The 12,373-nt window shown below is 34.9% G+C and overlaps 1 protein-coding gene across 3 annotated transcripts in view; it reads left to right on the top strand.

Moving 5' to 3' along the window:
- The window catches only part of NIPBL (NIPBL cohesin loading factor), a 197,764-nt gene that overhangs the window by 152,389 nt on the left and 33,002 nt on the right, over positions 1–12,373 (top strand). For all 3 annotated transcript variants that reach the window (XM_054555486.2, XM_024247028.3, XM_024247027.3), the window contains 7 exons: positions 358–572; positions 673–775; positions 1,946–2,044; positions 2,135–2,281; positions 4,468–4,602; positions 6,117–6,215; positions 7,241–7,294. In XM_054555486.2, coding sequence (XP_054411461.1) covers positions 358–572; positions 673–775; positions 1,946–2,044; positions 2,135–2,281; positions 4,468–4,602; positions 6,117–6,215; positions 7,241–7,294 — 852 coding nt within the window. The remainder of the gene's footprint in view (positions 1–357; positions 573–672; positions 776–1,945; positions 2,045–2,134; positions 2,282–4,467; positions 4,603–6,116; positions 6,216–7,240; positions 7,295–12,373) is intronic.

Genomic DNA, 12,373 nt, shown 5'->3' on the forward strand with positions numbered 1-12,373 from the left:
TTATCCATTTGTTATAAACTTTCCTAGTTGACCCATCATCTGTTTAACTTTGTCATGATATTGTCCTTGATTAAGTAGTTGATAATAGTATTCTATATTTAATACAGTTGTGTTTATCAAATTATCTTGACTTCATTAATGTAAGTATTGGAACATAGTAAAATAATAAGTTTTCTAACATTTAGGATATTCTATATTTTCTGGCTTTCTTAAAATCTGTTTTTATCACATGGAAGTTGTTTTAAAGTAAACTTTAATATTTGTATTCCTGTAATGTGAGCACTCTAACTTTATTACTTAACTTGGAAATCTTGCTGCTAATTTCATCAAGCTCAAGTCTGTCTAATTTCTTTCCAGTTTTCTCGTAAATTCTATATAGCCCAGTGGTTTCGAGACACGACTCTGGAAACAGAAAAAGCAATGAAATCACAAAAAGATGAAGAATCATCTGAAGGAACACATCATGCAAAGGAAATTGAGACAACTGGCCAAATTATGCATCGAGCTGAAAACCGAAAAAAGTTTCTTAGAAGCATTATCAAAACCACACCTTCTCAGTTTAGCACATTAAAGTAAGATCCAAGGAGAAAACAGTCTACATTTATCTCCTTGATATCTATTTACCTAAGTTACAAAAAAGAAAAATAAATTTTTAATGACTTTTTGTTGCAGGATGAACTCTGATACTGTGGACTATGATGATGCTTGCTTGATTGTTCGATACTTGGCCTCCATGAGGCCGTTTGCCCAGAGCTTTGATATTTATTTGACCCAGGTAAACTGGATAAGAATTCCTTATACAGTGATACTGATTTTTCTGATTTGGGATGCTTGTGAGCAGTATATAATATCATTCATTGTTGAGTACAGATACTTAAAAGATCATAGATGTAGTATTTATTTTTAGGTTCTCCGGCCGGGTGCAGTGGCTCACGCCTGTAACCCCAACACTTTGGGAAGCCAAGGCAGGTGGATCACCTGAGGTCAGGAGTTCGAGACCAGCCTGACCAACATGGTGTAACGCCGTCTCTACTAAAAATACAAAAATTACCCGGGCATGGTGGCACACGCCTGTAATCCCAGCTACTCGAAAGGCTGAGGCTGGAGAATCGCTTGAACCTCGGAGGTGGAAGTTGCAGTGAGCCGAGGTCGTGCCATTGCACTCCAGCCTAGGCAACAAGAGGGAAACTCCATCTCAAAAAAAAAAAAAAGTCCTTGTTCTACATCCCTTTTACATATTCTTGTTTTACAAGTATATATTTGTATGAATGCACACACATACAGTATCAGTAGAGTAAGTGACATTATAAAAACATTCAACTAAACCCCAGCACTTTGGGAAGCCAAGGAGGGCAGATTACAAGGTCAGGAGATCAAGACCGTCCTGGCTAACACAGTGAAACCCCATCGCTACTAAAAATACAAAAAATTAGCTGCCGTGGTGGCATGTGCCTGTAGTCCCAGCTATCAGGAGGCTGAGGCAGGAGAATCGCTTGAACCCGGAAGATGAAAGTTGCAGGGAGCCGAGATTGCGCCACTGCACTCCAGCCTGGGCGACAGAGCGAGACTCCATCCCAAAAAATAAAGTAATAAAATACAAAACATTAACTACCAAATTATGATTTAAATGATACTAAATATCTTTGATTCAAGTTACACATAGCAAGGTTTTAGTGGGGCTACAGGTTCTGCAAATGAAGCATAACAATTAAAAAACAGGTTTAATTGGATAAAGGAAAGGCTCCAAAGTATGGACTGTACGCTTAACACCTGTACTGATCTTTAAGTTAAACTTTGAATCAGTAGGAAAGATCCTTTACTCATTTATATACAGATTAAAGAGAGGTAAATAATAGATTTGTTTTCTTTTGCATGTTTTCATGCTATTTTTAATTAAATTTTATGTATTCTAAAATTTACAAAAATGTCAATGTTTGCTTGGCAGATCCTACGAGTTCTTGGTGAAAATGCAATTGCTGTTCGAACAAAAGCCATGAAGTGTTTGTCTGAGGTTGTTGCTGTAGACCCCAGTATTCTAGCAAGGGTAAAGAGCAAAAATGATTCTTTTCTATTTGAATTGGAATATTCACTCTATTTAGGTATAAATTGTTTTTTTCTCTTCATTTTTCTTTAGCTTGATATGCAACGAGGTGTTCATGGACGACTGATGGATAATTCGACTAGTGTCCGAGAAGCAGCAGTAGAATTACTAGGTCGATTTGTCCTTTGTCGACCTCAGCTTGCTGAACAGTATTATGATATGCTGATTGAAAGAATATTGGTATGTTTGTCATTTTTATAATGATTCATGAATATAATTTTGCCTTTCAAGCATCATGTTTTGTTTTAAAGTGTTAAGCTAGAAAAATAAATGTACCAATTATGTATTTATATTGTCTAATTTATGAACTATTGCCACTTTCTAAACAAGTACATATTTTCAAGAATAGCCCTTGCAATATCATAAAACAAATCATTGGTAATAATTGGATTCCATTTTTCAGTTGCTGTTTCTTTTTAATTATACCAGTTTACAATGAGTAGATGATAGGAACCACATGGAATAGTTCAATGTTTTTGAACAAGAATCTAGAGTGATTTTATGTATATATTTATGTATGTATATATATAAACAGGAAGAATTATTTCAGTGAGAGACACGTACAGAACATTGGTATCTGACAATATTTTTGGATCCCTTATGTGCATCTTCTTGTTTCCTTAAAGCTGAGTAATGATGAGCTCAGATACCTACAAGTTAAGCCTAAAAGTTCATTGAGGTTTAAGAGCAAACTAAAGAGGTTCTACATACATCATGGAATTCTCTGGCTCTGAAGCATTTTTCTGAAAAATGAAAGGAAACATTGGCATTAGGAAATATCTGTGGAATCTCCACACTACCCATTGCAGGCATATTGACTTATTGTAGAACTCAACATAGATGCACTAGTGCACAAAATTAAGTATTACCTCAATGACAAGAGTTTATTTTGTCACCCTTGGCCTAGTATCAGAACATTGTGTGACAGAAGTATAGAGTCATTTTTAGCTGCAACTAGGCATAAATCTTGGTTGAGAAACAAGTAATTTAAAGAAAAGCTGGAAAAATTTTTTTCCTTCTTAGGGCTTCCATCTTTTGAAGGGTAAAATCAACAGGATTCCCAAGTATCTAATAAACTCTGATATTGGTAACCCTAGTAAAATATCCTAAAATATTTTGGGGATTGCTAAAATCACATAATGGAGATTAATAATTTTGCACACTTCATGTCTGATGCTTTTTATTTTTAAAACTCTTTAATATGAAAGTTTGTTAAAGAAAAATAGTACAGTGAACACCCTTGTACCTACCTCCATACTTCATCTGTACTTTCTGCTAAATTATTTTAAGTCAAACATTTTTACTTCTTTTCTTGTGAACACTTCAGTTTGTAACACCAAAAAAAGATACTGTGCTATATAAACAAAACCATTATCTCACCCAAATTAACACTCTAGTATCATCTGAATACTAGTTCTTAGATCCTCCATTGTCCTAAAAATGTTTTTTCATTCTTCTTTTTTAAGAGTCAGAATTCAGTCAAAGGTAATACATTGTATTTGGGGGTCATGTCTTAAAATTGAAGACTATTTTCTTACTCTTCTTTTTTTTTTTTTTTACATCCCATATGACATTGACTGATTCAAAAGGACTGATCGGTTTTGTTATCTTCCCATGCTTCGTTTAATTTAACTTGTGTTGTATCTCTTATAAACCATAAGATAGGCCAGGCGCAGTGCCTCACGCCTGTACTTCCATCACTTTGGGAGGCTGAGGTGGGTGAATCACCCAAGGTCAGGAGTTCGAGACCAGCCTGACAACATGGTGAAACACTGTTTCTACTAAAAATACAAAAACTAGCCAGGCGTGGTGGTATGCACTTGTAATCCCAGCTACTTGGGAGGCTGAGACAGGAGAATCGTTTGAGCCTGGGAGGCAGAGGTTGCAGTGAGCTGAGATCGCACCATTGTACCCCAGCCTGGGCGAGAAGAGCGAAACTCCATCTCAAAAAAAAAAGGAAGTAACCATAAGATAGTACCAAAGGTTTGATTAGATTCAGGTTAAACATTTTTATGAAGTCTACTTTTAAGTGATACTTCATGTGCTGTTTAAGTGCCAGACACTATTCTAAAGCTTATGTTTGTTTTCTCATTTAATTTTGACAAGCGTATACTTCTAGTCTTGTGTCCAGGGCTTAACTATAAAATATGTTTCTGTGTCTTAGATATCATACTTTAAAAGTAAAGACAATATAATAAAATAACACATTTATAGTAGCAGTAAGAAAGCATGTAAAAAGCAAATATGTCAAATCTGTTTATCATGTTAACAAATAGCGAATATACTGTGTATGGATACTTATTTCTAATTTCACACACAAGGCATCTCAATTTTTCTGACACTTAAAAATACCTTTCTGTTTTTAGGATACTGGTATCAGTGTCAGGAAAAGAGTAATAAAGATTCTCAGAGACATTTGTATTGAACAACCAACATTTCCAAAAATCACAGAAATGTGTGTAAAAATGATTCGCAGAGTCAATGATGAAGAGGGCATTAAGGTAGTGTTGACTGTTTTAAATTTATTTTTCATTAATGTTTAAAATAAGTTAAATGTTTATTGCACCTAAATGTTGATTTTAAATATATCCAAAAACTTTACAATGAATCGTTTTTAGTTTATAAACTTAAGAAAAATACATACTTTAATACTTTTTTGTTTCTAGATTTTTATATTAATTCTTATAATCTGATTTTAACCAACCAATTCCTCAGTGGTAATATTTATTTAAGACTGGCCATAGTAGCTCATGCCTATAATCCCAGCACTTCGGGAGGCCAAGGCAGGAGAATGGCTTGAGGCCAGGAGTTGGAGATAAGCCTGGGCAACATAGTAAGAATCCTATTTCTATAAAAAATAAAATGATGAAAATAATTTTTAAAAATTTCACCAAACATAGTAGAGCATGCCTATAGTTCCAGCTACTCTAGAGACTGACACAGGAAGATTACTTGAGCCCAGGAATTCAAGGCTGCAGTGAGCTATAATCTTGCCACTGCACTCCTGCCTGGGCAAGAGTGAGACTCCATCTCAAAAAATGTGCATGTGTGTGTTGATTGATTTATTGATTGTTATTATAAGAGATTGCATTATATTCAAAGGTTTCTCATGGGATTATTTTGATTTTCAATTGTTATGTTTTTAGTTTTCTAAATTATTAAATAAATACTTTGTTTCATTATGTTAAGTGAAATAAGCCAGACACAGAAAATAGCACATATTTTCACTCATGCGTGGAAGCTTAAAAAAAATTTATCTCATAGAGATAGAGAATAGAAAGATGGTTAGCAGAGGGAGGGAAGGGTTGTGAGGGGTTGAATAAAGAGGGGTTGGTTCACAGTTATCAAAAATACACCTAGAAGGAATAAAATTTAGTGTTCAGTAGCATAATAGGGTGACTATAGTTAACAGTAATTTATTGTACATTTCAAAATAACTAGAAGAATGGAAATGGGATGTTCCTAACACAAAGAAATGATAAGTGCTTGAGGTGATGGATACCCCAGTTACCCTGATTTGATCATTATACATTGTATGCTTGGATCAAAAGTTCAAATATACTTCAAAAATGTGTACAGCTATTATGTATCCATAAAAAAAAATTTTAAGTTTAGTCCTAAATTCATTAGTAAATTTACATTTATATATAATAATATATATAATTGTCCCTTTTTTTTAAGTTTAGCAAACACTGTAACAACTTCTTCTCCAAAAGCAGTAAATATATTTTTTAGTTTGATCATAAACATTTGAGTGTATAGTATGAAGAAGTTCTAGGCTAGGGATAGTATCACCCATTCGTATTGTTTAAAATCTTTACCAAATTGAAAATTTTCATAGTTTTGAGAAATTAGTAGTTTTAGGAAAAACTGAGGAAATTAATACCAGAAATTTCTGGCAATTTGTGTTTTGATTAGTTATTTATAGCTTTGTGTTGGGCCTAATGAGAATTTGGAATTGTGAAATTGCCGTATTTGTTATAATTAGTTAATTTGAAATTTCTCTTTCTTCTAGAAATTAGTAAATGAAACATTCCAGAAACTCTGGTTTACTCCAACTCCACACAATGACAAAGAAGCAATGACAAGGAAAATTTTAAACATTACCGATGTGGTAAGAAGGACTGGAACAAGGGTGTGGTCACTGTTGATCCAGACCTAATTGAGGCCTACATGTCTTATGAAGGAAGAGACAATAATGAGATATTTCATTAATCTTGACATTTCGTACTGCTGCCTTTACTTTATATTTCTGGAGATGCTGAAGGGATGCAAGTAACATGTCGTTGATGTTTCCATATAGCCCTACTTCTTGGCATTAATTGATGTAAACACTGATACTGAGATTTTCCTATTCCTCCAGCAATTAAATACAGGGAGGGAAAGGAGAAATGGAAGAACAGATACAATCGCCCAAGGGTAATAATCTGCAAAGATAGTAATGCCTACTTTTTTCAGAAATTATGAATATGGATTAGCTACATTTTTTTATTATGCATAAGCTATACATTTTGTGTTTTTAATATAAGAAATTTTTGCCAGTCACAGTGGCATATGCCTATAATCCCAGCTGCTCAGGAGTCTGAGACGGGGGATCAAGAGATCTTTGAACCAGGAGTTCAAAGCTGCAGTATACTGTAATCATGCCTGTGAATAGGCACTACACTCCAGCCTGGACAATATAATAGCAAGATCCCTTCTCAAAAAAAAAAAAGAAAGAAAAATTCTGTATATTCAATTACATCGTCTTCTACATTTCTATTGATGTCTTTAAAATGTGCCATCTAGAAGGGTAATAAGAAACAAATATTTTTGTTCTTAATGTTTAAGATATTACAGATTTTCCTCACAGAGTGTAAAGTTATTGTGCCATTTTAAACTTATGCCACTTTAAACATCTAGTGCCATATTAAACCTCAATACATTAAACTAATTGCTTCAGTGTTTTCCAAGATATTTTTAGAATAAAGTTCTGTAGTGTTGGTAAATGGTTGTGTTACTGAAAAAATAGTTTACTTTAAAAATAAACTTTTGAATTGAGAAAATTGAAACATGTTTCAGGCTAAAGCATAACAAAAGTATATTTTATTCATATTTTTAAATATACTTCTAACTTTGATACTTTTTCATCACCCTTAGGTTGCAGCATGCAGAGATACTGGATATGACTGGTTTGAGCAACTCCTTCAAAACGTGAGTGTTCTTTTGACTCCTGATAACCTAAAATTTAATAGGTTAGTTTTTTGTTGTTGGTTTTTTTTTTTTTTTTTTTTTTGACTGTATGATTTAAAAGAACCTTTTTAGTACTTTTGGTAGGGAAAATTTATTTCAATATGTTAGGCTGGATGATTTTGTTAATTTCTGTAATTAATTCAGTTGCCTGGTTGTGATTTTTTTTTTTTTTTTGGGACGGGGTCTTGCTCTCTCACTCTGTCGCCCAGGCTGGAGTGCAGTGGCACAATCTTGGTTCACTTCAACCTCCGCCTCCTAGGTTCAAGCAATTCTCCTGCCTCAGCCTCCAGAGTAGCTAGGATTACAGGTGTCCACCACCACACCCGGCTAATTTTCGTATTTTTAGTAGAGACGGGGTTTTACCATGTTGGCCAGGCTGGTCTCAAACTCCTGACCTCAGGTGACCTGCCTGCCTCGGCATCCCAAAGTGCTGGGATTTTAGGCATGAGCCACTGCGCCTGGCCTTCAGTTGTCTATTATAGAAGTAAGTTTTCTGAATAATTAACTAAAAGTATTACTTTCTTTCCAGATAATTATTTTTTTCTTTAATCTCTGTGATTAATAGTTACAAGATTTATAAATGGATCAATATATTGCATTAAAAATATAATTACATGATTTAGTATGTTATGCATAGAATTTCCTTTAGTAGTACAGAATCAAACCGCAACTAGTGGTTTTTTTTTAAGTTTCATAAATAGAAATGTTTATCTCCCTATGAATTGTTAAATTTTTTATTTTAGAAAATTTCACATAGGCAGAAATATCCATCACCCAGCTTCAAAAATTATCAGCATTTTCCCAGTCTTGTTGTAGCTATCCTTCCTCTATCTGGTTTTCTCCTTTTCTTTCTTCTTTTATTTTCCGTAATACTTTTTTTTTTTTTTGAGACAGAGTCTCACTCTGTCGCCCAAACTGGAGTGCAATGGCGCCATCTTGGCCGGCTCACTGCAACCTCCGCCTCCTGGGTTCAAGGGTTTCTCCTACCTCAGCCTCCCAAGTAGCTGGGGTTACAGCACTTGCCACCACACCCAGCTAATTTTTGTATTTTTAGTAGAGATGAAGTTTCGCCATGCTGGCCAGGCTGGTCTCAAACTCCTGACCTCAGGTGATCTGCCCACCTCAGCCTCCCAAAGTGCTGAGATATAGGCGTGGGCCACCATGCCCAGCCTGAAATACTTGTAAAACAAATGCCAAACTTTATATTGTCTCACTCATAAATACTTTAGCATCTGTCTATCTGTAGCAGATGACTTTAAAAAAAAAATTATCATTTATATCAGAATAATAATGCATTATTCCATAACTAATACCTATTCAGTGTTCATATTTTCCTGTCTCAAAAATGTATTTTTATAGTTGGTTTGCAGTTGCTTTGGTTGATATACTCTTAAGTCTCTTAGATTAGTTTGCCCCTTACCTCCCTTTTCTCATGCGACTTGTATGTTTTTCTGTAGAATCTCCCACATTCTGGATTTAATAGTTCACTTTTTTTCTGGTGTCGTTTAAGTTGTTCCTGTATCCACCAGTTTTCAAGTAAACTCTTAATGAAATCTAGAGGCTTAATATGATTGAAGTTCAATTTTTAATCTAGGAGACAAATACCTCATAGGTGGTGTTGAATATTATTGCATCACAGCAGGAAGCACATGTCTGGTTGTCTCATTTTCAGTGATTGATCTTTGATGAATTTAAGTTATGGTATACAGTCATGTAACCTCCAACACAATGAACATACAGGATATCACCCTAAAAAACTTCCTCATGCCTTTTTGCAGTTGATCCTCTCTTCCTGGCCCTAGAAAACTATTGATCTACTTTTTGTTACTGTAGTTGTACCTTTTCATGTACATTGTTCCTGTCGATGGAATCATACAGTATGTAATCTTGTTTGACTTTTTAAACTTAGAATGTTGATTCATTCTTGTTGCTAATATATTAATGTATCTTTTTATTACTGAGTAGTTTCAGTAGTGTGGATATATCATAATTTCTTTATCATTCACCATTTTGTGGACTTTGGGGTTCTTTCCAGTTTGGGGTGTTAATGAATAATGCTTCTGTGAATATTGGTGTGTAAGGTTTTGTGTAGATGTATGTTTTCATTTATCTTGGGTAAATTCCCAGGAATGTGATTACAGGGTCATATGGTGAGTGAGAAACTGCCAAAATATTTTTCCAAAATTGCTAAACCATTTTTCATTTCCACTATCAGTGTATGAAAGTTCCAGTTGCTCTACATCCTCACCAGTTCTCATTATTGTCAGTCTTTTTTTAAAACTTTAGCCATTTTGGTGTGGTGGTAAAAGTAGTACATTACTTTCTTAAGATGTCTTTTTTGAAAAACCTCCATGGTGTTTTCAATGTGTAATCTTAGACTGTCTTCTTAAATTATCTTTCATTTCATATTTTTACGTGATATGTTTGGCATCATTTCTTTTCTAAATCAAATAATTAGCTCTATATCATAGAACCTTATGACCACCTTAGTTAAGTTTATGTCAGCCATCCCAGAAGGTACATCATGATTTCTAAAAGGCTCTAAATCATATATTTCATTTGATAGTTATTATAAATGATCAAGTAAGAATTCAATGTAATTATCAGAAATGTCACTATTTAGGATTACTAAAAAGAATCTACAATAATATCATCTTGTATTAGCAAATTAGAAGCAGAAGGGACATGACCAGATTTGTAATCTCTTAACATTGATAGTTTTACTTGTACATTCTTTGTATCTTTATTCTCTAGTCCCATTTATTTAGTCAGTAAGTTAGTTTATCCATCCTATTCATGCTCTCTATTCTGTGCTTTCCTACTTTAGTTTCTGCCAGCAACTTAGTTTACCAGTGATATTGTGACTTTGTGATATATTTCCTTATACTAGCAGAGTTTGGTTTAGTGAAAGAAAGCAAACTCATATATATATATATGACAGAGACATAACTACTCTGAGCAATTATAACATGTATGCATAAATGTTAAGAGAAGCTAGGAAGGATATAAAGAATGGATTGCTGTAGTTATTACAAATTCTTGAGTCCAGAATAATTAACATGCTTACTGTTTTTACATGAGCACATATACATGCATTGCATTCAGTCCAATTTCAGATATTTCTAATTTTTATTTTTGGATTGGGTTTTTGGGGTTTGTTGTTGTTGTTTGTTTTTTGTAGATCATTGACTCTCCCCATTTATTGAATTTTTTTTTTAGGGAAACTTGAAGTACTACTAAAATAGCTTCAAATTCCCACATGTACTAAACTCTGTTCATTGTCTAAATAATTATGTTAGTATATCTTTTTTTTTTTTTTTTTTTGGAGACAGGGTCTCACTGTGTCGTGCAGGCTGGAGTGCAGTGGCACCATCATGGCCCACTGTGGCCTCAACCTCCCTGGCTCAAGCAGTCCTCTTTCCTCAGCCTCCCAAGTAGCTGGAACCACAGACATGCACCACCATGTTTAGCCTTTTCTTTTTTTTTGAGACAGGATGTCACTATATTACTCAAGCTTTTATTATATGTTTTGTTTTTGTTTTTGAGGCGGAGTTTCACTCTTGTCGCCCAGGGTGGAGTACAGTGGCATGATCTCTGCTCACTGCAACCTCCGCCTCCTGGGTTCAAGTGATTCTCTTGCCTCAGCCTCCCAAGTAGCTGGAGTTACAGGCACCCACCACCACACCTAGCTAATTTTTTTATATTTTTAGTAGAGACGGGGTTTCACCATGTTGGCCAGGCTGGTCTTGAACTCCTGACCTCAGGTGATCTGCCCACCTTGGCCTCCCAAAGTGCTGGGATTACAGGTACAAGCCACCGTGCCTGGCCAGTATGTCATTTTTAAATGTATGGTGCTATCATTCGTTTATAACCTTTAACAATTCATAGTTTTTTGGCATTTTTCAGTAGGATGTGGAAGAATAACTTCTGTCTTGAAGGTCCTCACATTTTTTTTATTTCTAAAATGTACTCCAGTTAGTTTAAACCACTACCATAAATTGAGTAGCCCTTTATGACAGTCTTCTTCAAAAAAAACATTGATAGCCCTGTGATGGGTACACAAAAATTAAATAGATTTTACAATGCCATTCATTTTAATTACTGAAGATCTGAGACTGACCCTTTTTTAGTTTGTAAGGAAAATACAGGCAATGAAAAACAGTTAAGAGTAACCTGTTTCAGCTGTTCCTGTCCTTTGTAATCCAGAGCAAGATCTTTCTGAGTTTACGATAAAATATTTTATCTCTGTCAACCAGTGAATGGATAAATAAACTATGACAATCCCATGCAATTTAATAGTACTCCACATCAAAAAGGAACAGACTGTTAATACATACAGCAACATAGATAAATAATGAAAACATTGTGCAAAGTAAAAGAAGCCTTACGTAGAAGAGTACATATTATAATTCCATTTATACAAAATTCTAGGAGAGGTAAAACTAATCTATACTGGAAAAAATCAGAAGAGTGGCTGCAGGGAGCTGGGGATTGACTGGGAAAGGACATGAGGGAACTTTCAGGGATGATAGTAATGGTCCCTAGCAGTGGTTCTAAAAGTTACCAGCATTACCTGGGGTTTTATTAGAAATGCAAATTCTTAGGCCCTCCTCCAGACTTAATTCATCAGTAACTCTGAGGGTAGAGGCCATCATTCTGTATTTTAACAGTCTCTCTCCAGATGATTCAGATATAAGTTAACGATTGAGAACAACTGTTCTGTATATTGGTGTAGGGACTTGAGTTACGGTGGTAAATGCATGTGACAAAACTGAGCAAATGTACACTAAAAATTTGTGCATTTTATTGCGTGTACATTTTATCTCAAGGAAAAAACGGGGAGTATACTGAAGTCTCCAGTTTACTTTGAAATGCATTGAAAGTAGAATGGATATAGGTGGGTGTGTATGCATATGTGTGTGTGTGTGTGTGTGTGTGTGTGTTCATCCCAGCAGAATAAAGTCTCAAAGATAGGATCCAGGAGCCAGGCTCAGTAGCTTGCACCCAGAATCCCAGCCTCTCAGAAGGTTGAGGCAGGAA

Source organism: Pongo abelii, chromosome 4 (assembly GCF_028885655.2).
Source record: "Pongo abelii isolate AG06213 chromosome 4, NHGRI_mPonAbe1-v2.0_pri, whole genome shotgun sequence".
NCBI classification, from domain to species: domain Eukaryota; kingdom Metazoa; phylum Chordata; class Mammalia; order Primates; family Hominidae; genus Pongo; species Pongo abelii.